This window comes from Lygodium microphyllum, chromosome 27, assembly GCF_053477565.2.
Source record: "Lygodium microphyllum isolate KBCC chromosome 27, Lygodium_microphyllum_v1.1.10, whole genome shotgun sequence".
Lineage (NCBI taxonomy): Eukaryota > Viridiplantae > Streptophyta > Polypodiopsida > Schizaeales > Lygodiaceae > Lygodium > Lygodium microphyllum.
The window spans coordinates 9,077,502-9,105,302 of record NC_141161.1 but is presented as its reverse complement, the minus strand read 5'-3'; the positions used below and the strand labels follow the sequence as shown (position 1 = coordinate 9,105,302).

Genomic DNA, 27,801 nt, shown 5'->3' with positions numbered 1-27,801 from the left:
TCATTCAATTCATCTTGATGTCACCTAAATATGCAGATATTCAAATCTCAAAGAAGAAAGTGCATGTGAAGTCTCCCATAGTTGGCCCCCTCACCCTACATGTAATGGACACAGAGTGCCACAAAGCTAGAAACCAACCATCTAGCAGGTGCACCCCTGGTGTCGCGACTGCAAGTGAGCGACCCCGACCTCGAGCGCGAGCGAGTGACCCTGACCGCGTGCGAGTGACCCCGACAGTGCAGGACGTGCAAAGTGCCCGGACAGAAGTGGACACAAAAACCGCCCATCAAGAAGTGCGCTGGTGCGCTCTCTTGCGCCTGCCTGCCTTCATTTTCTCGATCATTCCTCTCCCTCTCTCCCTCCCTCGCTCTCCCTCTCCCTCTCCCTCTCCTTCTCTCTTTCTCTCTCTCAATCCTCCATTATTCTCTTTTCTCTTTTCGCATCGTTTTTAAAGGCATTTGAGAGATGAGCTGGACCTGCCACGGCAAGGATAATGACGAGATGGTTGCCAAATTGCAGAGTGCGTGCTTCCTTCCTTCTGCTTCTCATCCTTGGATGTTTTGCAGCTCCAGCCATGGGAAACCAATCGTCCTCCAACTCCGCCATGGTTGCCAGGCTCCAACGTGTGCTGCCTTCCTCCCGCCCCTTCGTTCTTCCGTCCATTCACAGAAACTCCCTAAACGGCTTACGTTTTGCTGTTATTCCTGAGATTATTGCATACACTTGTGGAAAGATGGGGTTTATTGGGCCTGTATATGGCAAACATTGGATTAAATTCTCGAATGCATCTTTCTTTTATCACTGATGTAATTCAATGCTATATTGCCTTATTGGCGCTATCACAACGCTCTTTGCAGGAAATGGTATACTGACGTCCGCAACAGCTGCTGAGGCAATGCGACAGATCGACAGGGCTGATTTTGTTTCGGGAGCATATTCCCCATATCAAGACAGTCCTCAACCAATAGGTGAGTTCGAACAACAGTGCTGCTGCAACGAATCGCTGAAGCCATCGATGTGATATGACTTTTCATAATTAATCTCACCCAAATTAAGGATGCAACCAGGGATTCTGTTTAGGTTGATCGGTTCAGTATGCACTCTTTAATTGGTGCTTTGTTTGTTTGCGCTCCAGATTTCTTGCAAGTAGTATTCCAACAAATAACGCAAACTTTGTATTTGTTATGTTGATTTTTGCTGTAATCTTGTTGCAAGCATTGGCAGGCTTGTAACAAAATCCTTTTTGTTAAAATAACATTTATGGCCTCTTCAATGTTTAACAGGTCATGGAGTAACAATATCAGCACCTCACATGGTGAGTTGGGGAACTATTTTCTTTTCAAGCTGAGTTTCTATGGCATGAAATGATTATCTGGAGTCACTGTTTTCAAGCGATTGTTTGGATGGACAGCTGATTGACTAGGTTTTGGCTGCACAAATTGAAAAGATAAATCATGAATGAGTACATATCTTACAAGATTTCGTGCAACGTCAGAGATTTTAAACTCAAGTATTGGAAGTTGTGTGACTGAAACCACCTGATCCTTTACCAGACTAATGCAAGCTTCATACAATCATATAGCAGGAATTCAATACTGCTGACTTTACTCATTTCAAACTTGATGATTGGCAGTATCCTTGAGTTCATATAATGACAACAATTTTCATGGAAGGAGGATTTTATACAAACTCCAAATCAAGGGGATTTGCCTTCTATGATTTTTGAATGATAGTTAACTATGATTGTGCAGCAGTTCATAGGAACCATGGGATCTCGAGCTCTTAGGATTGGTACTATAGTATTAGCTGACCCATTGGCGGGGAAGCCTTCACATAGGGCCTTGTTGAACAGGTGGGCTAGAAGGGGCATGAGAATATCTTTGGTTTGTGATAGGTGTTTTGCTACTAGTTCATTGTGGCCCTAGGCTTGACCATTCTGGAGTTTGTCAATGGCATTGTGAACCCTTTCTATATTGAAGAAGGTGGATGACGTGGATCTTTTCTTAGGTAGTTGAGGTAGAGGGGGCTGTCCGGGTATGATATAGTGAGGCGGCATATGTATGCCACATATCTATGGAAGTAATGTGTGTATGGGCTCGGGGCTCTTGGAATGCCTTTCACGTCTCCTTGTTGTCTTACCTCCAAGAATAGTTGGTAAAACTCATGCTCCAATCTAGATAGATATGTCCTCTTCTTTTGTTGGACCAGGTGAGGAAAGATCAAGCGTGTTTGGTTGTGTGTGTAGGTCCCTCGTGCTTTGCCTTGTTGGAGATGAAGATGGGTTTCTTTCCACTTCTTATCATACCAGCTGTTTTGTGGGACATTCTTGCTTGGAGGGGTGGAATGGGGATGTGTGTAGGGAAAATACATGGTAGCTAAGATGTGAAATGCTTTGGAAAGCTGTGCTGTAAACTCTTCCAAGGGTATGTGAGGATCCATCTCCTGCAGGCTCCAATATAGATAATTTGAGTAGGCACTCACTATCAATGATGAAGCCATATTTGGGGAATCATTGGTGGCTGCTCATTGGAGGGATCACATAATGTTTGCAGGTGATGGTAAACTGCAGGTAAGCATGGTTGGTTGCCACTGCCAGTGGACAAGGGGAAACTCTAAAAGACTAAGCGTGCGAGTTGTAAGCTCGACAAGTGAGCTGCCCATAAATCACATGATCGAGCATTCATAAAATGATCTAATAGTGCCCTACCAAATGTCCCCATGCAAGGCATACATAAAGCCTATGAGATGCTCGCTATATAAAATGTTAACAAGTTTTTGTTCAAAATGTAGACATGAAGGTAGGAAATGCAAGGTTGATGGGGAGGCAACATATGCAAAACGCAGTTCAAAGAGATTCAATAGTAAAAACACAATATTTAGGAGCTTTTCTCGAGCAGGTTGCCTACGCCAAAAGCAAATGCCTAGGAGGAAAGGAGTGGCTTCTAGTTGAGCTTTCAAAGAGCTACATGTAATGGGCAGAGGTTGATGCACAACTTCTCGGTTCGTTGCATTTGCAGCCCCAACATTGTTGTTTCCTTGCCATTGGAGGGCAATGGTATACTAAGTTCTTTGGTAGAGAGAGAGAGAGAGAGAGAGAGAGAGAGAGAGAGAGAGAGAGAGAGAGAGAGAGAGAGTAGAGTAGTTTATTATCGTCCGTGGAAGGCCAAATTATGACCCATGGTTCGAGATATACAATGATTCTCCTTCCCCATGGTAGGAAAGGGTAGCTACGGTGAAAGAATGATCTATGTAGCGTGGTTCTCTAAAAAGCATAACATGCGGATGATGAGAGCCCCTAACTTCGATGTAGGAGTAGTGGTAAAAAACTGGTGAAGTGGCCCCTTTAAAGGGATATCAAAGGCAGCCCGTATGTGTGCATATACTGGGCATGTTATAATCATGTGCTCCTCTGATTCTACACTGTAGTTCACACAACTTGCATAACCTTGTCTCTCTTGCCTGTCCACTCCATGCACCTGTCTCGATTAATAAAGTGTGTGATCGAGTTCAAAGTTGTGCAATACTCTGTCTAAATACCACTGAGAGCGGGTTGGCTATGTATGGCTGCGTGTGTGTCTCTGCCTACATGTAGGATTCCCAATATGAAGGATAGATATGTATACTGTAATAAGCAAGTTTGCCATTTGCTCCCTTGCTTTGATGTTTTGCTTGATACGCTCGTAAGAGGTTTGATTGAAATGTGTCCATGCATATACCTTCGGATGCCATATCTAGATATCTATCCACTTCCCACCCTTTAAACCATTTTTGCATATCTAGCACCCATCCTGTTGAAAGACCTTTACTTTTCCACGTTTTCTGTAGGCGTGTGCTAGCATCCCATGCCCGTTTGGGGAGCCTACTGTCATCCATTTGACGTACTCGGGTGGCATACCTCAATACTTGGATCATAGCATGTACCTCAATTAGCTAATGGCTAGTTTTCAAAAGTATAAGTACATATGGTGTGGTGCTTTTGATGCCCAAATGTCTATGAATAAAAGCTTTTTGTAGCTTCTCAATGTTGTTCCATGCAGATGAGGAGATGTCCCCCCCCCCCCCCCCCCCCCCCCCCCCCCTCCCCCACCACACTTCCACTCCATATAATACCGTCTGTAGAACATATGCTTCAAAAATCATACAACGTATTTTTCAGCATTTAGTATTTGTACGGCTGCAATCGTTTTCAAAGTAATAATACTTGCTTTTCCTTGCCGCTAATCACCACTCCACACATGTATGCCATTTGTGGTCTGCAGGTATCTCAATCCCCAAGTATTTGAAAGTAGATACTACCTCTATAGATTGTCCGCATAATGTACTTTTGGTGGGGTCTTTGATTGCTTGGTGCACACAACCATTAGCTTTGTTTTTGATACATTCACCATCAAACCACTATCTTGACAAAACCGTTCAAGAATCCCCATGAACTGTTGCATACGTTCCCTAGTATATGTAAAGAAGACCACGCCATCTGCATAAAGTAGGAGCAAGATGGCAAATATACCAATATGCGGGCTTTTGGCTTCCTCTTCATTCATAGCCGTGAGAAGTATTTCCTCTAGCTTATCAATGCATAAACTAAATAATGTAGGGGAGAGTGGGCAACCTTGTTTGACTCCCATATTACTCTCAAATACTTGTGACAACCCGTTGCGACCTTTGAGGCGGCACACGACTCGTTGATATATCTTGTAAATTCCCATACATAGATCATTTGGGACCCCTAATTCTTGCATTCCTTGCCATAAGCCAACCCTTGGTACGATGTCAAAAGCCTTCTTAAAATCCACGAAACAACAATACAAGGTTGCTCCCTGAAGCTGACTCTCATTCATAAACACTCGTAAAGTAACCAAATGGTTTATGGTGTTATGACCAGGGCGAAAACTTGCTTGTCCATAAGCTTGTTTGTTATTACTTTCTGTCCATTTGCTCAATTGCATTTTTAGGATAGTGCTGAATAGCTTTGCCATGGCTGAACTGACCATAATTGTGTGGTAGTTTGTGAGCAAATTGCGATCTCCTTCCTTATACAACGGTTGTATCCAATTCTCCTGCCATTCTTGGGGAAAACCATACGCAAAAGCATGATGTATCACATGCAGCATAAACAGTCTCGTCTCCTTTGTTGTCCATTTCAACATCTCCGCATTCAATTGCAAAGTATCACATGCTTTTCCATTAGCCATCTTGTTGAGGGTTGCCTCCAATGTTTCTAAAGTGAACAGAGCACTAAATGGTTGCGTATGTACATCACATTTGATGGGCTGTACCCTTTATGCATGTAAAGTTCTGTAACATACAATAGCATGTTAGCATATGTAAAATTTCCCATAACATTTGATCGTTTAGTTTGCAATTTTCTCCATGCTTGCCTTGGACATTTCTCAAACTTCCTAGCATCTTTACTTTCTTTGGTCACTACATATCGTCGTCACTTTTTACGCGCGAGAGCATTATATCGTTTTTCCGCCTCACTTCGTTCTTGTCCCTTAGGGGGATTTTGAGAGAGAGAGAGAGAGAGAGAGAGAGAGAGAGAGAGAGAGTACACAAAGAACAATGAAATGCAACATGTCATACCAAACAGGATACAATAAGTTAGTGCTACAATCAAGAGGGAAGTAAAATTATAAGAAAATATAGGCACAAATCAAGCCTTGAATACTTGCATATATGTCTCAAGTGATGAGCTCCATTAAGTCCCAAATTTTCTTTCTGCTGTCTCATGCAAATTAGCTCACCTGTAGATGTAGAATTTCACCTATTATATTATCCACTAGCTGAATTTAAATAAGCAACCTTGTTGAATCACTAAGGTATATGCATGCATGCATTTTCAATGCCACTATGCAAGCCCCCATTAAATATACATTGAGATCAACAAATCAATTACCACAACACAATTTGGTTCACATTTGAGACGCAAAGCCTCAATTTCCTTCACTAGATGGCACATGTATTAAGTCTATTGAGAGAGAACAAGAAGAGAGAAAATTCTACATTTCTAGTTCTAAAAGAGTGACTAACTACCATAATACAATAGGAAAAGAAGTTGTACCATTTTTATTTATTTACATAATCAATTACCTATTAAATTTGTTTCCTTTGTAATTACTTGATATTTAGAAAAGTGCATTAGAGTGGCCACTGATGTTCGGAATAAAGGGCCATCGTGCCTTTTATATGTGTACGGGTGTGAACACACCTTTAGCAAAATTGTACTTTCATATATATCTATCTAAAACCTAAAGAGGTATATGCTAGTCTATTGTATCGAATATCCATTGTGTCATGCTCACTCTCTCCTTTCTACTACTCTCTACTCTCTATGTGTGTTATCCGTCGCGTTCACTCTCAGCTCTGTCAGGCTCCATCAAATTGGTATCGGATCATATGAATTGGACCAATAAAAACAAGGTCCTTACAATGTTGTCACATGTTGCTTTACCTCATGGTTTTTGGTTAGAGGCTGTTATGACAGCCGTACACTTGATTAATTGGTCACCAAACAGGTCTTTGGGGAGGGGGAGTTCCCCAAGAAGCGTGGTTGGGCAAGCCACCTTCGTATGCATATTTGAAAGTGTTTGGCTGCGAAACATTTGTGCACATACGTAAGGAAGAATGCAGCAAACTTGAGCCAAAGCCCTGTAAATGAGTGCTTGACTACTAATCCATCATGATCGTGTGCCTTTCCTTTGCTGAATCTATCAATGGCCTCTTTGACCCTACTCTCCATAAAGGAAGTGGTGGTCTTTGGACACGGCTTTGGTGGATAAGGAAGAGGGGGTTGATCCTCTATAGTATAAAGACTAGCTACATACTCCTCCTATGTAGTAGTGGACACGATAGGTGTGGCCGAGTAGTGCTCTTTGAAAAGCTTCCAAGCCTCTCTAGAGTCAGGGGCCTTGGAAGTTGGCTCAAGAACAATTGATATAGATCTCGCTCTAGCTAGGCCAAGAATGCTCTTTTTTTCTGCAGTGTGAGGCGTCTAACAAGTATTTGTGCTTGCCTGTTTGTCGGCACTCGTTTGTCAAAAATAATAGGTATGCTCTAATACCATGTCAAAATAGGCGATAATGCACAGAGACAGTAGGGTTTGCAGGGAGTAACATAGTGTGTGTATGAAACTCAGAAACACAAGAAGAACATGGTGATGATGCATTGAATCATGTTATGAGAAGAAAAGCTGATACAGTGGAGCCAAAGCTTAAATTTAACTTCACTGTCCTGTTTGAATCAGGCGGCAGCACTTGTGGGAAATTTCACAGTGAAGGGAGTGAAATGTAGTCCTTTGGGCAGTGGGTCTATCGAAGTAGTCATTGGAAGGTGAAAGACTATTGTCAAGGGAGTGGACCGCAACCCTCTGATGCCGTCGAAGATGTGGAAGATGATCACTAGCTATTGAGGGAGCAAACCGCTGTCCTTTGATATTGGGGAGTGACCTAGGCAGCAAAAGTCAAATCTGAGAGTATCGGAGGTGTCAAACGCACGGAGAGTAGCCCAATTGCTGACGCTAGGTGGATAATGATGATGCTAGATGATGGAGGATGAGTCAGGCTGCAAAAACGCAAGTCCCAGCAGTCTCTGTGACAGACGAGTGATGCCAAGTGATGGAGGAAGAGCTAGGTTGTGAAAATGCAGGTCCCAACAGCCCCTATGATAGACGAATGACTCTTAAGTAATGGAGGAGGAGCCAAGCTGTAAAAACGCAGTTCCTAACAGCCCCTGTGATAGACAAATAACGCTAGGTGATGTAGATTGCCACCAAAGGCTAGGATGCTGATGCCAAGATGGAGATGATGAAGCTAGGCAAAGAGAAGACCTTCAAACTGAAAAACGCAGGTGAAGGTGGAGCTTGAAGGAGAAGGGTGTTGATGCCAAGCAGATGATGGTGACGCCAAGTGGAAGATGCTCCAGACGCAAGGTGTGATGCTGGAACAAGGCACTTGAAGCACAAGAGGAAGAGTAAAGGCAGCCACGAGCCACAAACCGGAATGTCCTCTTGAAAGGGTGTGAAGGTAGTGGAAAGTGAGAGAAGGTGTACTCAGGCTCAGTACTCGACAAAGCAACTGTAGGTTGCTTCTTGTTGCTCCAGCTGATCATTCCGCTTTCCAAGCCAAAAGCATAGCCACTTATAGATCTATGGTCATATGAGCATCCTGTCCAATTTACATCTGTGTATCCAACTAGTTTCAAGGGCTTATCTCTCACATAGAACAACCCATAATCTACAGTGGACTTAACATATCTCATAATACGCCTAACAACATCCAAATGCGGCTTTTTGGGCTTCTACATGAATTGGCTTATGAGCCCTACAGCGTAGTTCAAGTTAGGCCTAGTGATGGTCAAGTAGATCAGACTTCCGATCATCTGCTTGTACATAGTCACATCCTTAATTTCAGCTCCAGTGCTCATGTCTAGCTTGACATTCTGCTCAAGAGGTGTATCCAATGGTTTGCATTCAGCCATGCCATACTTCTTTAGCATTTCCATGGCATAGTGCTTCTGCATCAGCCATAAACCATTTTCAGCTTTGACTACCTCAATGCCCAAGAAATACTTCAAATCACCTAAGTCTTTCATGTCAAATTTTGATTTCAACATTTCCATAACATGCTGTATGCCCAAGTCATCATCCCTAGTAATGATCAAATCATCAACATATATAACCAGCACTACCAAGCCACTGTCGGTCTTTTTCGTAAATAGGCTGTGATCAGACCTACCAACAGTAAATCCTAAGCTCCGCAAGTAGTTACTGATCCTTGCATGCCAGGCTCTCGGAGCTTGCTTCAGCCCATATAATGCTTTTTCCAGCTTGCACACATAATGCTGAAAATCAGGGTGAACATACCCTTCGGGCTGATCCATGTAGACATCCTCTGCCAAGTCACCGTTAAGAAAGGCATTCTTAACGTCCATCTGCTGCAATTTCCAGCCTTTAGCAGCATCCAATGTAATCACTGTGCGTATGGTTGCCATCTTGGCATCAGGACTGAATGTTTTCTCATAATCAAGTCCGTACTGTTGAGCATACCCCTTAGCAATAAGCCTGGCTTTGTACCTTTCAACACTACCATCCGACTTGCATTTGATCTTGTAGACCCATTTGCAGCCAATGGTTTTTTTCCCTGCAGGCAGTGGTACAAGATCCCATGTTGCATTTTCAGCCAAGGTATCAATTTCCTCATCCATAGCTGTGCACCAATGCTCATCTTTCACTACTTCAGCATATGTACCTGGTTCTTTAATCTCCATCACCTTTGTCATTTAAGCATAGTGCTTCGCAGTGTAACCACTGTAAGTCAATGTGTCAACAGGGTACCTGACTCTCTGCGAGCGTCTAAGCTATGGTGCACTGCTCGATTCCCCTCTCTCATGAGGCGAAATGTACCTGCTGTGCCTCGTGCCAGGCGTATAGACAGTCGAAATGCCAAGCTCACTGTCTAAACTGCCAGCAAAGTCATAGCCTGAAATCATGATACTAGGTGTCACTAAACCAGATGCATCCTCAAAGACTTTTTCCTTCCCTTTGCTGTCCAATACATCATGTCTCCCCCTCATTGACATAATGCCGTGAGTGGATGGTGTTACAGTCCTCCTCAATCTACCTGTCCAAGGAGACACAGGAGAAGAAGCATCTGTCACTGTAGGACCTGACAATGCAATACTCTGCTGCAAATCAACTATAGACACCTATGTAGAAGGTATATCAGATGGCACTGTAGTAGGTGATGCATACCAAGAGGCCATCTCATAAAAAATCACATCCTTGCTCACAAGTGTCTCACGTGTAGAGGGATCATAGCATTTGTATGCCTTCTTCTCCTGCGAATATCCAAAAAAGACGCACTTATGTGCTTTAGGATCTAGCTTCCTCCTCTTCTCATTAGGGATATGCACATAAGCTATGCAACCGAATACCTTCATGTGACTTACATCCGGCTTGTAGCCATACAACCTATGAAAAGGAGTCACATCATGAATACCTGCAGTGGGAGTCCTGTTAAGAATGTACATGGCTGTCATAACAGCCTCTGCCCAATAATACGATGGCATACTCTTCTCATTCATCATCGCACGAGCAACTTCCATCAACACCCTGTTCTTACGTTCAACCACTCTATTTTACTGTGGAGTATAGCTGCAGGTAAGCTGCCTGCGTATGCCATTTTCAGCCAAAAAACTGTCAAAAGCATTTGACACATACTCACCACCACTGTTTGATCTCAAGCAAGAGATATAGTAGTCAAACTCTTTCTCTACCTACTTCTTAAATTGCTGAAAAATAGCCAGCACTTCATCTTTTGCCTTTAGTATATACACCCAAGTATAGCGACTGTAATCATCAATAAATGTCACATAGTACCTGGAGCCTCCCATAGATGCATTATGGGCTGGCCCCCAGACATCAGAGTGCACTAACTATAATGGACGTGTGCTCTACCTTACATGCTTGACAAATGGCAACCTAGATTGTACATAGCTGAATTCAGCCATGGCAAAGTGGCATCTAGAGTAAACATCTTGCCATTCCTGTGATGGTGAGCAAACAACTTGCATCCATTGTCAAATTCTTCAATAAAGCACCTATGCTTATTGAACCTAACCTGCAAGTTCTGCTTGGTCATTTGGTCCACAGATAATAAGTTCTTCGTAATCGATGGGACGTGCAGTACATCATGTAAGTGCTTCTTCCTGCCATCATGAAACACAAGAGCACTTTGCCTTTATGCTCAATGCTATGCTGCGTGTCATCACCTATGCATACATAGCCATTTCTCTGAGCCACCATGTCAGTGAACCAATCACCGTGAGGGGTCATGTGATTCGATGCCCCTGAATCAATGTACCATACTGCATCATCAATGGATTTTTCAGCAGCCCTGTCTTTCACATACTGCATGGCAAACATTCTATCTCCTGAAGCATCATCTGCTTGACAGGACGAAGCAAAGTGTCCATGTTGTTTTCCTTTCTGATTGCCTTGCTTCTTCAACAGTCCTTTGCAATATGACCATACTTTCCGCAGTAATGACAATCCTTATCCTTATTCGGATTGTCAGATGGGCGCTGCTGCTGCCAAGAGCCTCTACCACAAGAGCTAGATCTCTCCCTGCCTTTGAAGTTTCCACCTCCTCTTGCATTTGATCTTTGCCGGTTATTATTGCCATAGGATGCATTTTGCTGGCCTCCTCTGCTAGAACCATAGACTCTACCACGGTTTCCACGGCCGCATTGATTGGAATAAAAGACTGCATCCTTGCTTTTTGTACTGCTAGAGCCTGTACCCAAGCAAAGTTTAACCTCCTCATGGATAAGCAATGCAACCAGCTTGTTCAAATCCGGTATTTCAGCCCGCACAGAGACAGAAGTATCAAAAGATATACTCTGGACCCAAGCCATTCAAAGTCACAGCAACCATGTCTTCATCTTCAACCTGAGTACCAACAGATGCCAGCTGATCCGCAATGGTCTTGATCTCTGTTACGTAGTCTTGTATGGACGTGCTCTTTCTCTCCATGTTGTTAAATTTCTGCTCTAACTGTATCTTCTTGGCAGTTGTAGTGGTACCATAGTACCTAATCAAAATGTCCCACGCATCCTTAGGAGAGCTGCAATTCATTTTCTGCATTTCCATGTCATTTGATATACATAGGGACAGCCAGTGCAAAACCCTGCGTGCTCTCTCTGTCCATGCTCGATGAGCTGGCAACTGGTCTTGTGTCGGAGGCCTGTCACCTGTAGGCAGCTCGGGCTCAGCCTCAGCTCCAGTCACTATCTCCCAATAGCCTTTTCCTATCAAGAAGTTTTCCATGTGGAACTTCCATATGGCATAATTGTTGTTGTCGAGCTTTTCCACCACAATCTGGGTAATATTGTTTGTTCTCTCAGCATTTGCCATAGTGTAAACCTTGCTTGGCTACTTGCAAACCAAATCTTTTTGACAGTTCAGTTTCAGCCTGCAACTGCTTATGACAGTTTTCAGCACACCCTCTGCTTAGACAAGCAGTGTTTCAGTCCAAAAACAATGGTACATTCACCTCCTGTCAGTTGGCAATCACTTAGGTATTGCAGCCTGCATATATAGACTGCATTCACTGCATAACCATCATGTAATTAAGTAGACTGTTCATGTGCAGACAAGCAGTATGTAAGCATTAAATGACAGTGACCAGCAGCTTCTCTTCCAGCCAAACAATAGAGTGTATGTGCCTCAAACAGCCCCAAGGCATCTCAGACAGTTGCTATTACATGTAGGTATCCATACATGTCCAACTGGGCACACTGCAGTGCATGTACATCACGTATGGAAGCTAAATATCCTTCCAACTAATAAAAACAGTCAATACCCTGTTATAACCAGCAGTACATCAGTCCAACTTTTGGCATTTAATGCTCATAGTATCCCACAACACACCTTTAGCTCCAATGGCATGACTCAAGCCTTATGGGTACAAGTGAATGTCAAAACGCTTTAACCTTCAAGTGATAACTGTTATACATTCAATTTCAAATTTCAGCCTGTAATTTTCATATCTGTAAATGCATTCCAGAACTGAACTTTTAATCCCTTTTGGTCATGTCCAGGTGTACATGGGTGTTGCACAGACATTTACCAAGTTTTCTTGATAATCATGTGCATCATTTCAAAGGCATTTGTGGACCAAACAATGCCCTGTAGTAGTGCTCGAAACTTTTGGACAGATTTCACCCTGTTATTCCCTTCAAAATCTGAGCATTTGACACTCCAAACCCAAGCTCAAAAGCATGAGAGATAACACTTGTACCTTGCCAAGTATGCCTATGCTTCAAAAGAACAGGTCAGGCCGTCACTGTTTCCAGGCACGTGTATGTGCTGGACAGTCAGGCGACAGTGTTGCAGGTCACGTTTTGTGCAAGCGACAACTTGATAGACAGGCGACAGGTCAATTTTTGACCAGGCAGGCAGGCAGTCACAAACAGGTCACGAGCAGCCAGGCGCAGACTGCACAAGTCAACGCAGGTCACGAAACTCCAGCGACAGGCTGCGTGGCATCAGGCGCAGGCTGCACAGGTCACGCGATGCAGTTTCGTCATGTTTTTGAGCAGGCGACAGCTCACGCAAGGCTGTGTGGCATCTGACGGGCAGCGCAGGTCAACGGCTGCAGATTCGACACATTTTTCTTCCAGAAAATTTTTAAAATTTTCTAAGGTTTACTGCAAGCAACCCCTTTGTCACTGACGGGAGTTCGCGCGCGCAAGCACAGTTCTCAGATTTGGTCAAATTTGAACCTGGAAATTTGGGATTTTGTGCAGAATTTGATAAATTTCTGCATTATTTGCTTGTGCAGTGGCTGGTCTATGTCAAAACAGCAGAGGATTATTGCTGGTTATGCAAGAACAGCAGTGTATTTGTTGATTTAGCTTGTGCTCTTGCAGTTTAGTGCTTTTACACTTGTACTTGTGATAAAATGGCTGCAACTTCTTCCAGTTCTGACATTAAAAGTTTGATGGAAATCAAGTGATTTGATGGTCAGGGCTTTGATCTTTGGAAAGATCGTATGCAGGGCATACTGCTCTTAAAGGATTGTGAGGATGCTTTGCAAATGGATAAACCCGCACAAATGTCTGAGGCTGATTGGGCCAAAGTCAATAAAAGGGCTGTGGCTTATATAAAGATGGGTTTCACTGATGACATTTTGACAGACATTAAGGATTTAGACACTGGTCATGCAATATGGGAGAAGTTGAAGACTACCTATGAGATCACCACACCTGTTAATCAGGTGCATTTAATGCGTAAGTTGGTGAATATGCGGCTGGATGAGTCTAAGCCTGCAGCTGAGCACTTGAGTGCATTTACTGGCATTTTAAATCAGCTCAAGGATGCAAGTTTGGATTTTGATGATAAGTTGAGGGCGATCTTTTTGATCATGACATTGCCTGACTCTTGGGAGACTTTGGTTGTTTCTCTCAGCAATAATCCCAATCTCACATATGATGGTGTGAGGGGTTCGATCTTGAATGAAGAAATTAGACGTAAGTCTAGTGGAGAAGGCAGCAACTCAGCTTATAATGTTAGAGGTAGGGCTGAAAAGAAAAATGCAAATGCTGGACAGAGAAGCAGGAGCAAGAGCAAAGGAAAAGAAAAGCTCCAACAATTTTTACCTCAGACCTGCTGGTTGTGAAGATTAGCATCCACTTTACCATGCTTAAACAAGCTTCTCCAAGCTTTACATAGCATTGCTTCTCCTTCATGAGCAATAGAGTGCACCATTGGATGACTTAAGCTATGACGCAGCTAGTAGCCAAACTTGTGACGATGGCCGCCTATTTGTCTGTGAATTCAAATGGCACGAGTGATGTTCTTTTTCACCTCCCAACCTCGCCTAGAAGAGTGCTGGCTCCTCTCCCTAGTTCCTTCTGCTAGCCGTCCGCTTCAGGTGAGTCCTACTAATCTTAGACTCACTTACTCTCTAGACTCTCCTTGACCCCGTTCGGGTGCCCATGGCCCCCCTCGGATGGTCATCCCTCGCGCCTGTCTCCCATAAGTTAAATTTATTAATGTAACATTTCCTTCGCCTTAAGAATCAGTTTCGTCCTCGAAAACGATACTTGGAAGGTCCAACTGTAAATTGGGAAACCTTTTCCTTAAAGTACTTACTTGCTCCCATGTTGAGCTTTCTTCTGAACAATCTTTCCATTTGACCAAACATTCTTGATAAATAGTATTCCTTGTTCGTCTGTTACGAACATTTAATATTCTTTCTGGTTTATTAGATTGGTCATCTAATAGCTCCTCAATGTTATCATTTAAGATTAGATTATCCAAATCACACAGCTTCTTCCTTAGCTTACTTACATGAAAAATTGGATGTATTTTACTACCAGCAGGTAGTTGGAGCTTGTAAGCTTGTTCTTCCACCCTTTTAAGTATTATGAAAGGACCACAATATCTGGGTGAAAGCTTTGGACATCGTCTCATTTTCATGGTTTTAGTTTGTTTAGGCACCTTAAGATAGACTAATTCTCCTTTTTCAAAGGAGATGTCTCTTCGGTAAGGATCTGCATAAGCTCTAGCTCGATTTTGAGCTTTCTTAATATTTTCTTGAGCAAATTTTAACATACTATTCATATCCTCCAAAAAGTCCTTGGCTGCCCGAACCTTTTTCTTATGCAGTCCTATTGCATGAGGAGCTCTGGGCTGAAACCCATACATTAACATAAATGGACTATATCCAATGGAAGGGTGCTTGGCACTATTATATGTAAACTCTGCTATCGGTAGATACTCTTCCCAATTAGTTTGCCTTTTACTTACATATGCCCTGAGCATATCTTCAAGGATTTGGTTAACCCTTTCAGTTTGCCCATCAGTTTGCGGATGGTCCGCCGTACTCATACTAAGTTTAGTATTCAACTTCCTAAATACAGCATGCCATAATTGACTATCAAATTTTCTATCTCGATCAGAGACTATATTTGCTGGAAGGCCATACAATCGGTATATGTTCTCTACGAATAATCTAGCCAATTTTGGTGTTTTAACATCAGTTGAAGTTGGAATAAACCTAGCCATTTTGGTTAATCTATCCACAATCACCCACACAGAGTTGTGCCCCCTCTGTGTTCTGGGTAACGCAACAATAAAGTCCATGGAGATACTCTCCCATTTTCCCGAAGGAATCTCTAATGGGTGGAGGAGTCCTCCAATTTTCAATCTTTCAGCTTTATTAACCTGGCATTTATTACATTTGACCACATATTCAAGGATGTCCTTATTCATTCCAGGCCAATAGAATTGCCTTTTAGTAAGACTATAAGTCTTATTAACTCCTGGATGTCCCGCACTAGGGGTATCATGACACTCAAAGAGTATCTGGTGCCTTATTTCTTCATCTTTCGGGACACATACCCTACCCTTGTAGAGTAAATAACCATTATCAATGGTAAAATTCTTCCACTTGAATCTCATTTGAGCAATCCCTGATGCTCCATTTCCTTGATGAACATCTTCAGATATTCCTTCCTCTGTGGGGGCTCTTCCATTTGGATCCCCATTATTTATTGCTTCCCATATGTTGGAATATGCCGGATCAACCTGACATTTCCGTTTCAAAGATTCAAGTAAATTGGAAGTGAACAGAGTAAAACTCAATTAATTTATGATGGGCATTCTACTGAGTGCATTAGCCACTACATTGTACTTTCCCTTTCTATACCTTATTTCGTAGTCGAACTCTTGAAGGAGTTCGGCCCATGTGGCTTTACGCCCTTGTAGATCTGGTTGGTCACTAAGCCACTTAATGCTTTCATGATCCGACAAGATAAAAAGTTTGGCACCGTATAGATAGTGCCTCCATTTCTTCATTGCATGTACTATTGCATACAGCTCCCTCTCATAAACATAATAATTCCGTTTTGCACGGTCTAATTTCTTGCTTTCAAAAGCAACTGGTCGACCTTTTTGTAATAAGACCGCGCCTATCACCTTATCACTGGCATCGGCTTCAACCACAAATGGTTTATTGGGATCCAAAATTAATAGTACTGGAGCTGTAGCAATAGCTACCTTAAGTTTTTGAAAACTTTCATTTTGGTCTGTTTCCCAATTAAAGCTCTTCCCTTTCTCTTTAAGTTGGTCTGTCATTGGAACAGCTATTTTGGCATAATCTCGAATGAATCTACGATAAAATCCAGAGAAACCTAGGAAGATCTGCAGCTCTTCCAGGTTCCTTGGAGATGGCCATTCAATAATTGCCCTTACTTTTTCTGGATCCATCTTGATTCCCTCTTTCGAGATAATATGCCCCAAATATTTGATCTCTTGTGTGAGGAATTCACATTTAGTTTTCTTCGCATAAAGGGAATGTGTTCTTAACAATTGGAATACTAATGGTAAGTGTTCCAAATGTTCTTCTTTTGATCTACTAAAGATCAAGATATCATCCAAGAAGACTACTACAAAATGTCCTAGATAGGGCCATAACACACTATTCATCAGCTTCATAAATGTAGCGGTGCATTAGTGAGGCCAAAAGGCATCACAAAAAAATCATAATGCCCATATCTAGTACGAAATGCTGTCTTAGGAACATCCTGTGCCTTAATTCTTACTTGCTGATAGCCTGATCTTAAGTCTATTTTTGTCAAGAATTTTGCCCCTTGTAATTGATCAAAAAGATATTCCATTCTGGGCATAAGAAATTTATTTTTCACCGTTATCTTATTAAGTGCTCTATAATCAACACAAAGTCGCATAGAACCGTCTTTTTTCTTTACCAATAAAATTGGCGAAGCCCAAGGTGAATTACTGGGTTGTATAAACCCTTTATCAAGGTAATCCTTAATTTGTCTTTCAACTTCTTAGTGCCGTGTTTCACTTGATTTATAAGGTGGTTTAGAAATAGGGTGTGTATTCCTATCCGTGTCAATTGGGTGATTTACATCACCCCTATCTGGTGGAAGGCCACTTGGTAAATCAGAGGGAAACACATCTTTAAATTCATCTAACAAACCACTTAATTCATTACTTACATTCAACTCATAAGCATAAGAAAATGTTGCTTTATATTACAAAAAGTAAAAGTGTTTTGTACAGGAAGAGACCATAACATATATATCTCACAAGCTTCCTTCTTTATCAGCTTCTGAACTTCAGTGGAACACAACAAAGGGTTATCAGATACTTCATGTTCACCTTGAATCACAAAAGTCTTACCATCCCTTTCAAATTCCAGTGTATTATGATGATAACTACGTTTTATGGATGGTTCCAATCCCCATAGCCACTCCCTCCCTAAAGCAATATCGGCTCTTTCCATATTCATAATTTGGAAATCAAGTTTATCTTTATATCCTTGGATCTCAATTTCCAAATTGGATACCATTGTATCCCATATTTTATTATCCTGACCTTGCATCATACGAACAATATATTGATGCCCACTCTTTTGTTGGGGAAGTTTCAATTTTTTGACAAGTGCATAATTTATGAAATTGTGGGTAGCAGAGTCATCAATCATGACTCCAACCCTCTTTTCAGCTATCAATCCATGCACTCTAACTAAATTATGTGGCCCAAAGGTAGGCTGCCACATACAAGTTGACATACAATACCTGTGTCGTACATCCTTGTGCAAGACCTCTAAAGATTTATACTTTTCATGCCCCTTTAATTTCAGGGTCTGCACTACATGGATTTGTTTTTCTTTTCCCTTGCCCTTGTCCTTATCCCTTCCTTTATCTTCCCCCTTTTTCCTTTGAGGGCAATTCTAGGCAGCATGGTTAGGGGATAGGCAATTGAAACACAACCTTTCTTTTTTGGCCTTATCAAAGTCATCTTGACTTAACTTTGGCTTTACATGTTGTTTCTTTTCAAGGGGTTGTTTCTTGCCCTTAAGAAATGGCATTTTCCTTTTAAATTTGTCTACAAATTTTGAGGTTTCAAATTCCTTAGTCTTGGGCTCCGTATCAGTGAGACTAGTGAGTGTACCTGGATGCGTACTATCTTCATTGATTAATGCAAATTTAATTGCCTCTTCAAGCGTCTTAGGTGAGCTCCTTTTCACTTCCTTTTTACAGGCCTTATCTAGTCTCCTAATGAATCCTCTTGTCTTTTGAAATTCATCTATTCCTTCCAATTTGAGGATTATCTCACGATATTCCTCCAGATATGTAAGCAGGGGTCTTCCCTTTTATCTGACATAATCCCAATCTTCCCAATTTCTTTCCATTTTATTTTCAAGAAGGAATTCTTTCAAAAAGACCGATTCAAATTGAGCCCAAGTTTCAGGTATTTTATTTGCTTCCTTTAAAGTTCGCCACCATTTATATGCCTTTGGCCCCAAAGTTAAACTGGCCTTCAACGCTTGGAGATGTGGTGGAGTATTTTTAAGTTTGTGCAAATCCTCCCATTTTTGGAGAAAATTAAAGATAGTGTCTTTATTTCTGTCTTTTTCCTCCTCGTGAAACTGAGGGGGTTTCATATCTTTTAACACTGGGTTATCCCTCAGCTTTTGGTGGGGTTCTCTAAGATCTCGCATAGTCACATCTAAATCTTTCGATGAAGATGGAATATCCGAGGTTTCTAGCTTATTTTTATCCCTTTCTTGTAATAAGGTTAATTGAGATTTTATTTCGGTGAGTGTTTGAGTTAGAAATTCCATTTGAACCCCCTGTGCTTGCACACGAGCAGTTAGATCATCAAATTGTTCTCGTGTAGCAAAAAATTCTTCCCATTGTTCTTCTTGTATTTCCGTTTCATGGGGATCTACCATAGGGTGGTCCCCGGAACTAGAGCCTTCGATTATCCCCTCTTTCCCTTTCCCCTCCATTAATATATTGGAATTGGAAAGCAAATATAAGAAATTTGTGTACAAAGTTGGGGTGCTTTCTTGATTATAAATAAAACAGAAGTCAATGATCTTTGTAAAGTAGAGATGGCGCGAAGAACAAAGCAGCTGGGAACACGGCCTGTTGGTAGGAGCGCTGGGTATGGGTGTAATTAATCACCCCCTGTCAGGTCACGTGGGAACACAGGCTGTGACCAGAAAGATTAAAGCGGGACTTAGTCCCACCGTATCTGGTTTGCACCCGTCCGTCGTGGTCGCCATCGTTAACACAAAGAATGATGACTGACGTGTCCCGACTGCCAATCTCGTGAAACGACTCGTGAAACGGCTACTTGATGTGACCCGGTGATGACAGGACCCGGCGGCTCTTCGTGAGGACAGGGCTCACGGCTCTTCGTGAGGACAGGATCCGTCGGCTCTTCGGCTCTGATACCAGTATAATGCAACTAGTAGCCAAACATTTGACGACGGCCTATCTGTTCGTAAATTCAAATTGCACGAGTGACGTTTTTTTTTCACCTCCCAACCTCGCCTAGAAGAGTGTTGGCTCCTCTCCCTAGTTCCGTCTGCCAGCCATCTGCTTTAGGTGAGTCCTACTAATCTTAGACTCACTTACTCTCTAGAATCCCCTTGACCTCTTTCCGGTGCCCAAGGCCCCCCCGGACGGTCATCCCTCGCGACTGTCTCCCATAAGTTACATTTATTAATGTAACATAAGCTATCCAATCCTTCCCATAAAAAAATAGGCACAAAAATTCCAGCTCCACATCTGTATTCAGCTGATCATGGTGAGCATGGATGACATCATACATAGGCTCTAATACATATTCTCGATCCCTTGAGCAATCCCCAACAAGCTCTGACAGTTCCAGAGACTCATATTGAAACGCATACCTTTCACATGAGATCAATGGCAGCCTACTTCTTGAAGAGACATACTTTGTCTTCAAGCTTCAGGGTCTGCTCCACCAATGCCATCCTCCAGAGAGCCCATTCATGGCTCTGATACCATGATGAAAGTGAGAGAAGGGTTGGGGCCAACAGTGCAGAGCAGAGAGCTCACACAGGTTTCTTCCTTCTCATAACACATAACTAAAGAGAGCACTTACAACCTAAGGTCACAATAGGACCATTCACACCAAAGACAACTAAGCTAAACACCCACTTATTCAATGTCAGCATGTGTACAATTGGACATGCTAAGTGTCGGGTACAGTCATACCAAAGATAGAGAAGTCGAGCTTGAAGTCTAACATGAATTGCATTATGGATTTGCATATTAGTAGATTGGAGGTCAATGGTGAATGGCAGGTAGACAGGGTCCACTACGACTTCGAGGAGGCGTGATACTGAGAGGACTTGGATGTGAGATATCAAAATTGGTGGAACGAGTACATAGTCTACTATGCTGGCACCATTTCGATGGGGATATCATGTGAAGGTGCCATATATAGGATATCTAGCGAGGCCATTAAGAATGGCCAATCTGTGTGCTGTACCCATCTCCATAAGGTATCTCTCATATTCGATGACTTTCCCTATATCTCAAGATGTCCTCTCTAGTTGTAGCTCTAATACATCTTGCTCTTGTAGCATCTCCTCACATACATAAAAGAAAGACACTAGGTGGGAGGTTGCCTGGTATTAAAGTCTCCTAGTAAGATAACATCTCCCTTCTTTGAGAACTCCCAAATATCCTTATCTAAAGCCACATATGGTATATTGGGCATCATTGGGGGGAAATAGCATATGGTGAGAGAGAGTCTAATATGGGAGATACACTTCTATGTTGCTCAATGTAGACGCAAACTTGAGACATTTAGCAATTTTTAATTTTCACTAGGGCCTTCACATGAAATCGAGTTGCATAGCCCATTGGCCTTCCCTCAAGAAAATAACTTTAAATGCTACTCAACCTCAAATTAAAATCTTAACCTCTTTGAACTTGGAAGTTTTTATACTTTTCACAAACCTTAGTTTAGGACATTAAACTATTTAAAATCCCCTTGATACCAAAAATCATCTCCAAGGTGGAATTGAATGTCCCTAACTAAGTTCTTCTCTAGGTATTGTCATGAGGACATGTATTTTTGAAACCTCACTTAACATGTGGATTAATTTTTAGTCACATGATTAAGTAGATGTTGCACATGTGAGGTGCAATTGGGGTTAGAGTAAATTTACAAGCCTAGGACTCGAGAAAATCACGGGATGTTAAAGGCAAAAGTTGCTATAAGTTATGTTGCACAGGTACCTGGTGGTATCTGGTGTCAATTGTTGGTCTAGGTCATTCATTTGGCCATAAGTGTCAGTTGGTGACACTAGAGATGTGGCGTTTAATGGTACCTAACAACGATTCAATGGTCAAAGATGGCATAGAGATACTCGGGAGTAGAAGATGCCCAGCCAATTTAATTATTGGCCAGTCAGATTATTTTTTTGGACATTGAAATAATTATTAGATTAATTTTCAGTAATTAAAGACTGAAAACTAATATTTAATGATGGATAATGTTGGAAAAACCATTTGGGAAGGTTGCCACTTAGCAAACTTGCCCATACAGGCTGGTAAAAGGCTAAAGAAGAGGAAAAACGAGATCATTCTTGCTGTACAAATGTGGAAGAGCTGTGAGCAGTCATGGCCAGCCTATTTTCAGCCGTTGTAGCCAGGCACGAGTGAGTTTTGAGGAGTGATTGCAAATTCGGACCCTCCACAATTGGGCGATTGCATCCAGATACAAGGTGACAGTTGATTTGGATGTCTCAGCTGTAGGCGACAACATTTAATGCTGTTATGGTAGGGAAGTAGCTGCATTTGATTGATTTTCAGTCATTCTTCGCGACAAAACTTTGAATTTTCTCTCTCTACAGCTTTCTCTCTCATCTCCCAGCCATTTCACAGCCTTGCCCTGAAGATCTCAACATTTGGATCCTTGGAGGTTGAGAAATTGCAAATTTCTCTGTTGTACACCCTAATTTATAGTAGAAATTAGGATTTAACAGTAGCCTCGGGAAGGGTGCCAGAAATTGGAAGCTCCAAGACTTGGAATTTTCAGGGCTGAAGGTGAATTTCAGCTAAATTCAGGTGGAGGACTAGCCAGCCATTGAATTTGGGGAATTTCCATCGTCTATGAAGTGGGTGAAGGCCAATTAAGTGCTTGTATCAAGGGGCAAATCAGATTGAAGACTTATTGGTCACTTTGGACAGCAAGGGGAGTTTGGATTGTGAAAGGGATCGGGAGAATCCCATTGTAAATTAACTTCTTCTTCAATAAAGCTAAAGAAATACCGAAAGGGGTGCCAATTAGGTGTGCATTTTTCAAGATCAATAGATAAATTTGTATTTTCAGATTTGCATTTATTGTTTGCTGCTATAATTATGTTGTAATCAGGGATTTTCTACCCATCCATGGAAGGAAGGCTGGTTTCAGGTACCCTATTGGCACTTGTTTTGTCACAACTTTTGCCAAGATCCCCAATTGCTCAAGCTAGGATCGCTTGTTAGTGTGACACACATTCGACGTAATCTCACATGTGCACAACTTATGTGTCTCAACTTAAGTAACCAAAAAGCATAAAGTTGAAAATTCATGTCCTTGTGACTGTGAGCCTTGGGCTGGCCATGTCTATAGGAACAGTACTGAGGTGAGCAGGGCTTAGAGATGATTGCATTAGTCTGGTTGATCAGGTAGCAACACCTGTGGATGAAGATGCTATGCAGAGGGAGCAAAACATAGTCCTCCATTTGGGGGGGGTGTCAGAGAACACACTGGATGTACAGGACAATAGTAAAGGGAGTGGAATCCAGTCCTCATCAGCTGTCGGAGATGAAGAATATGCTGAAATCTCTCCAAGATCAAGCCAGCCACTGCTGGACAGCCAACTGAGGAGAAAACACAAAGATGGGGTCCAGTTGCAATCTCCAAATAGCAAAACATAGGGAGTTGGATGGTAGATTACAGTTGTGGGAAATGAATGATGAGCTGGGTGGCTGTTTCTGACCAGTAACAGCAGAGAATGCAGATGTGGCAGCTTCTGGTAAGATGCCTGCTGGTTGCGACCTCATGACACCAAAACACAGCCTGAGGAATGATGCTGGACACCATGGGCAACACGGCAGCCACTCTAATCTGGAAACACAGCTGCGAGAGTGCTGGAAAAACAGGTCACCGTCAGCTGTATAAAGTTGCTAGTGTGGGACAGCACAAGAATGGCTTCCACGAACTGAGATATCCTCTCTCTCGTAGTGTGGAGGACAACAGCGTGCTGAGGAATGAAGGACTGATGAAGCATGAATGAGATGGATCTATGATGTCTACACCTAAACAAGGAAAAATTGGGCATTTGTTGTACCATGCATAATAAATACCAAATAGAAGTTCAACACGCAGCAGAAGAATGACTAAAACAATTGTAAAACTCTAAATGCAAAATTGATGAATGAGGTGGGTTTTTCTTTGTGAGGTCCAAGAGTTCAACAATATAGTGTGCTAAAACACACTTCACAGGCTCTCTCTGTCTTCACCAAGAATCTGCAAGTGCAACTAATGAATGTGGTTACAATGCACATTCCCTTCTCTTATAGGGCGAAACTAGGGTGGCATACAAAAGAAGACTGATTGAAGGCCAAAACAGGCCGGCTAGTAAATTAGAATAGCATCTTTGAAACCTTTGAATGACAACTTGTAGCTTGCTTGTGGGGACTTGATAAAGGTCCCTTATAATTGATGTTGATAAATAATACACTTTCCTGGAAGCTATGCATGCATCCAGAACTTGCCATATGGTTGTCCACAATGGAGAGTTCTGGTCTGGTAGCTCTCATCAGGTGTTGTCGTCAGGGTGGTTCCGTACGATTTGTACAATACATTCAGCACGTGAATATGTATAGTATGGAACATAAACAAATCTTTTAAAAATAAAATATGTTGTTTCATACATGTATTAAAAATCCAGCTTGCACACATAAAATATGTGACTTAAACATAGATCATGGAAAGTACAGTGTCTAAACTTGAAAGTGAGAGAGGGAGAGGAAGAGGGAGTGTGGATGAAACTTGAAAGTGGGAGAGGGATAGGGAGAGGAGAGGAAGAGGTGTAGGTGAAAGTGGGAGGGGGAGGGAAAGAGGGAGAGGGAGCGTAGGCTAAAGTGGGAGAGGGAGAGGGAGTGTAGGTTAAAGTGGAAGAGGGAGAGAGAGAGAGAGTAGGTCATATGAAATGGTCAACTGGTTGAATGCATGAGAACTGAAAAGAACCCTACAAAATGAACGTATGGAATGGAACTTGGGTTGTTGCTTTTGTCCTTTGATAAAAATGGTGCAGTTGAGATTTTTACTCAATCTTTGCTGACTTGCCTTGGAACACGACAGTGCCAGCTGTAAAAATCAAATGGAGTTTTTTCAACAGCTCTAGGAATGTATAACATTATGGAAAGTATGTTCAGGCACTTGTGTAATGCATTTACCTTTGGTGTTTACGAGTGGAAACACTGAAAAGCCTAGTCATTATTCTGTTGAGTTTCTCATCATGTCAAATAAATGAATTGAGCAAAAGCTTTTTTCGTGTTGAAAACTGGTGGTTGTGTTTGCTTTGCTTAGACATGAGCATAAGTTGATTTTTTATCTTCCTTATGATCACTATTCTCTGGTGTGCTAAGAATTTCCTCATTGAAGTGCAGCATGCATATTGCCTTTCGCTTCTTTCCGATCATCTCAAGCCTGGAGCGTCTGTCCTTGATGTTGGCTCTGGATCAGGCTACTTAACAGCAGTTTTTGCACTCATGGTAACATCATTGATAGAGATTAACCTATGATCCAGCTTCCATCTGTGCAGATAGTGACTCTCTGTTTTTCCACTTAGGTTGGGGAGGCTGGAAAAACTGTAGGGGTGGAACACATTCCTGAACTTGTGCAGAGATCCATTGATACTATTAAAAAGAGCAAAGCTGCCCCTCTCCTTGAAAGTGGAGGATTGTCAATCCATGGTAATGTTTTGGGTAGCAAAGCTGCTTCTCTCCTTGAAAGTGGAAGATTGTCAGTCCACGGTAATGTTTTGGGTCATAGTTAGAGTCTGTTTCCCTCATCAAGGCCTATTACAGATCATTGAAAATATGGGGTTGGGGGCCTAGATTACACCAAGTAGGCACAACTCCAAGAGTGTAGGAATATCTTCTAAGGTATTTGCTGGCTTACTTAAAGTTTGTGCTTTCAGTTGCTGATGGTAAGCTGGGATATCCAGAAGGTGCCCCTTTTGATGCGATACATGTTGGGGCTGCAGCTGCTGGTAAACACTAATTTTATTGTCAACAAATGAGCCGTGCCTCAATTTTTCGAAAGATTACCTTGGAAATAAAGTTAGTCAGCCATAAGGAGCTTCAAGATCTCTGTTTTATAATGTTGCTGGTAATACTAAAAAATTAATCTACCAGAGTAGTTACGTACTCTGAACAATTGCAGAGTCTCTATCTCATCATGCTTCTTTACGTAGGTTATTGATGACAGAGTAATGTAGATGGTGATTTCTATTTCTTGTGGTTTCATGCTGGGTCTTAAGTCTTATTTAGAACAGAGTCCTGTATTTTAAGGATCAGGGTGCTGCCATTTCTGAGAGAGAAGCATTTGGTTCAGTAAATTCACAACAAGTGCATAATTAAAACAACTAAGGCAGACAGTTCTTGCTGATTTATGACCTCATTGGACATCTCCCTTGAATCGTCTTACTATTGTCAGACAGTACAAGCCCTTAATGATTAGGGTGGAGGCTTTTTCACCAATCACAACATTCAATTATTACCCCCTGCAGACTGACAAATTGAGCATAGAGTCCTTATGACATAAGGTTCTAGTAGAAATGCTGATGAAAATGAGAAATGGTGTTTGTATTTACAAGATCTGCCGGAGGAGTTGGTCAAGCAGTTGAAGCCAGGAGGGAGAATGGTCATTCCAGTGGGCAAATTTGTTCAAGTAAGCTGTTTTATTTGTGGTTCCATAGGCATAAAACTGTATCTACTTCTTTTCCTGTAACAATTCATGCGTGTACCACTTTTTGTGGCTGCAGAACCTATTGGTCATTGACAAGCTGCCTGATGGATCAGTGAAGCAGCATTCTGCAATGGGGGTTCAATATGTTCCTCTTGTCTGACTATCAAGTCAAAATTGCTGCTTGCCTTGCATTTGGAGAATGTATTATGTGAAGAAGGTCTAATAACCCCCACATTGACTTGTACAGTACAGATGGGGGAAGCTCTTTTACTGCAAACGAACTTTTCATTTACTTGGAGATATACTACATGTAAGTGTTCTGTACACAGTGGATGTCATATATCATCATGGCAGTGATGCAATCATGTTAAAATGCGTTAGAGCATTAAAAACATAAATCAGGTACAGGAACTTTAATAGGACATTGCATGTACATGTATACAGCTTAGTCATACACACAAACACCTGCTGTTTGTCCACAGCTGCCAACAAATGGCACACATGCACAGACACATCTTTGATAGGTGAAACCATATACATTGATCCATAATGTGCAAAGGAAGTAGTCCTCAAAACGAGGCTTATACTACGAATATGAGAAAGTGGAAAACACATCCATGTCAAAGCATAGAAATTGATGCAATTTGTGTCTAAAGAAATGGTAGACTTAAAATAATTGGACTTTTAAAAGCAGTGCATCTGATTGAATAACTATAATTGAGGAAAATTGGGCTTTTTTACTAAATCTCCAGGAATAAAATGTAGGATGCAACAGAATTGAAAGTTTATATCTAAGTGAACTTTACTAGCTTGGTGAAGGTCCCATGTCTTTGTAGGGTGTGAACATGTCAAACAATGAGGTGAGGAAAGCTGGTGCTTAAGCATGCCTTACAAGTCCAATGGAAGTCTAAATAAGGCTTCTTTCCAAACAATTTCTTTCTTGTGTTATGTTGAGATTTGTTTTTCACCATTTCAATGGTGATCTTATGCTAAAGAGCATTAGCATTTTGATCCACTAATGGAGGGGTGAAACGTGTGTGAATCTGAGTTGGCATCTCGTGCAGATAAAGTGTGACAATCAAGAGTTGCTTTTGAATTACTATCCTCCTATGTTCAATAAAGATGAGCTAATAAGATCTCGATAGCCTTGATCTATGATGGATCGCTAAGCTTACTTTCTTCAAATTTTCTCTTTCTTGAATAAGGGATATTGGTAGCGCTCTTTAAAAAGTTACACAACTCAATGAGATAAGCTATGTACATGAGCATGGTTGAACTTCAAGTTTGATTACTTGTAGTTCTTTCTTTAGAATAGTCTAGTGTAACTTCAATGACATAAATTGCCCGTACATGAGTCTTGTACAACCCAATGAAGTCAATTGGCCCTTGAAAGATCAAGGCAATTGACATAGCGAATCAATATTGATTTTAAGCAAAAATCTTGATCAATAACACATACTCACATAGGGCTAATCATA

General features: G+C 41.7%; 1 protein-coding gene across 3 annotated transcripts; it reads left to right on the top strand.

The window, feature by feature from the left end:
• The first annotated feature begins 171 nt into the window (after nucleotides 1-171).
• Nucleotides 172-27,016, top strand: LOC148012041 (protein-L-isoaspartate O-methyltransferase-like). 3 transcript variants are annotated; one of them, XM_087669437.1, is made up of 9 exons: nucleotides 172-301; nucleotides 567-623; nucleotides 858-968; nucleotides 1,284-1,315; nucleotides 25,021-25,125; nucleotides 25,203-25,326; nucleotides 25,554-25,625; nucleotides 26,232-26,305; nucleotides 26,400-27,016. In XM_087669437.1, the coding sequence occupies exons 2-9, from the start codon at nucleotides 575-577 to the stop codon at nucleotides 26,481-26,483; spliced, it is 651 nt and encodes a 216-aa protein (XP_087525563.1). In that variant the 5' UTR covers nucleotides 172-301; nucleotides 567-574; the 3' UTR covers nucleotides 26,484-27,016. The 3 variants fall into 3 exon arrangements, with proteins under 3 accessions (XP_087525563.1, XP_087525561.1, XP_087525562.1); XM_087669435.1 differs by lacking the exon at nucleotides 172-301 and having other exon boundaries at nucleotides 317-623; XM_087669436.1 differs by lacking the exons at nucleotides 172-301; nucleotides 567-623 and adding an exon at nucleotides 320-520.
• The last annotated feature ends 785 nt before the right edge of the window (nucleotides 27,017-27,801 follow it).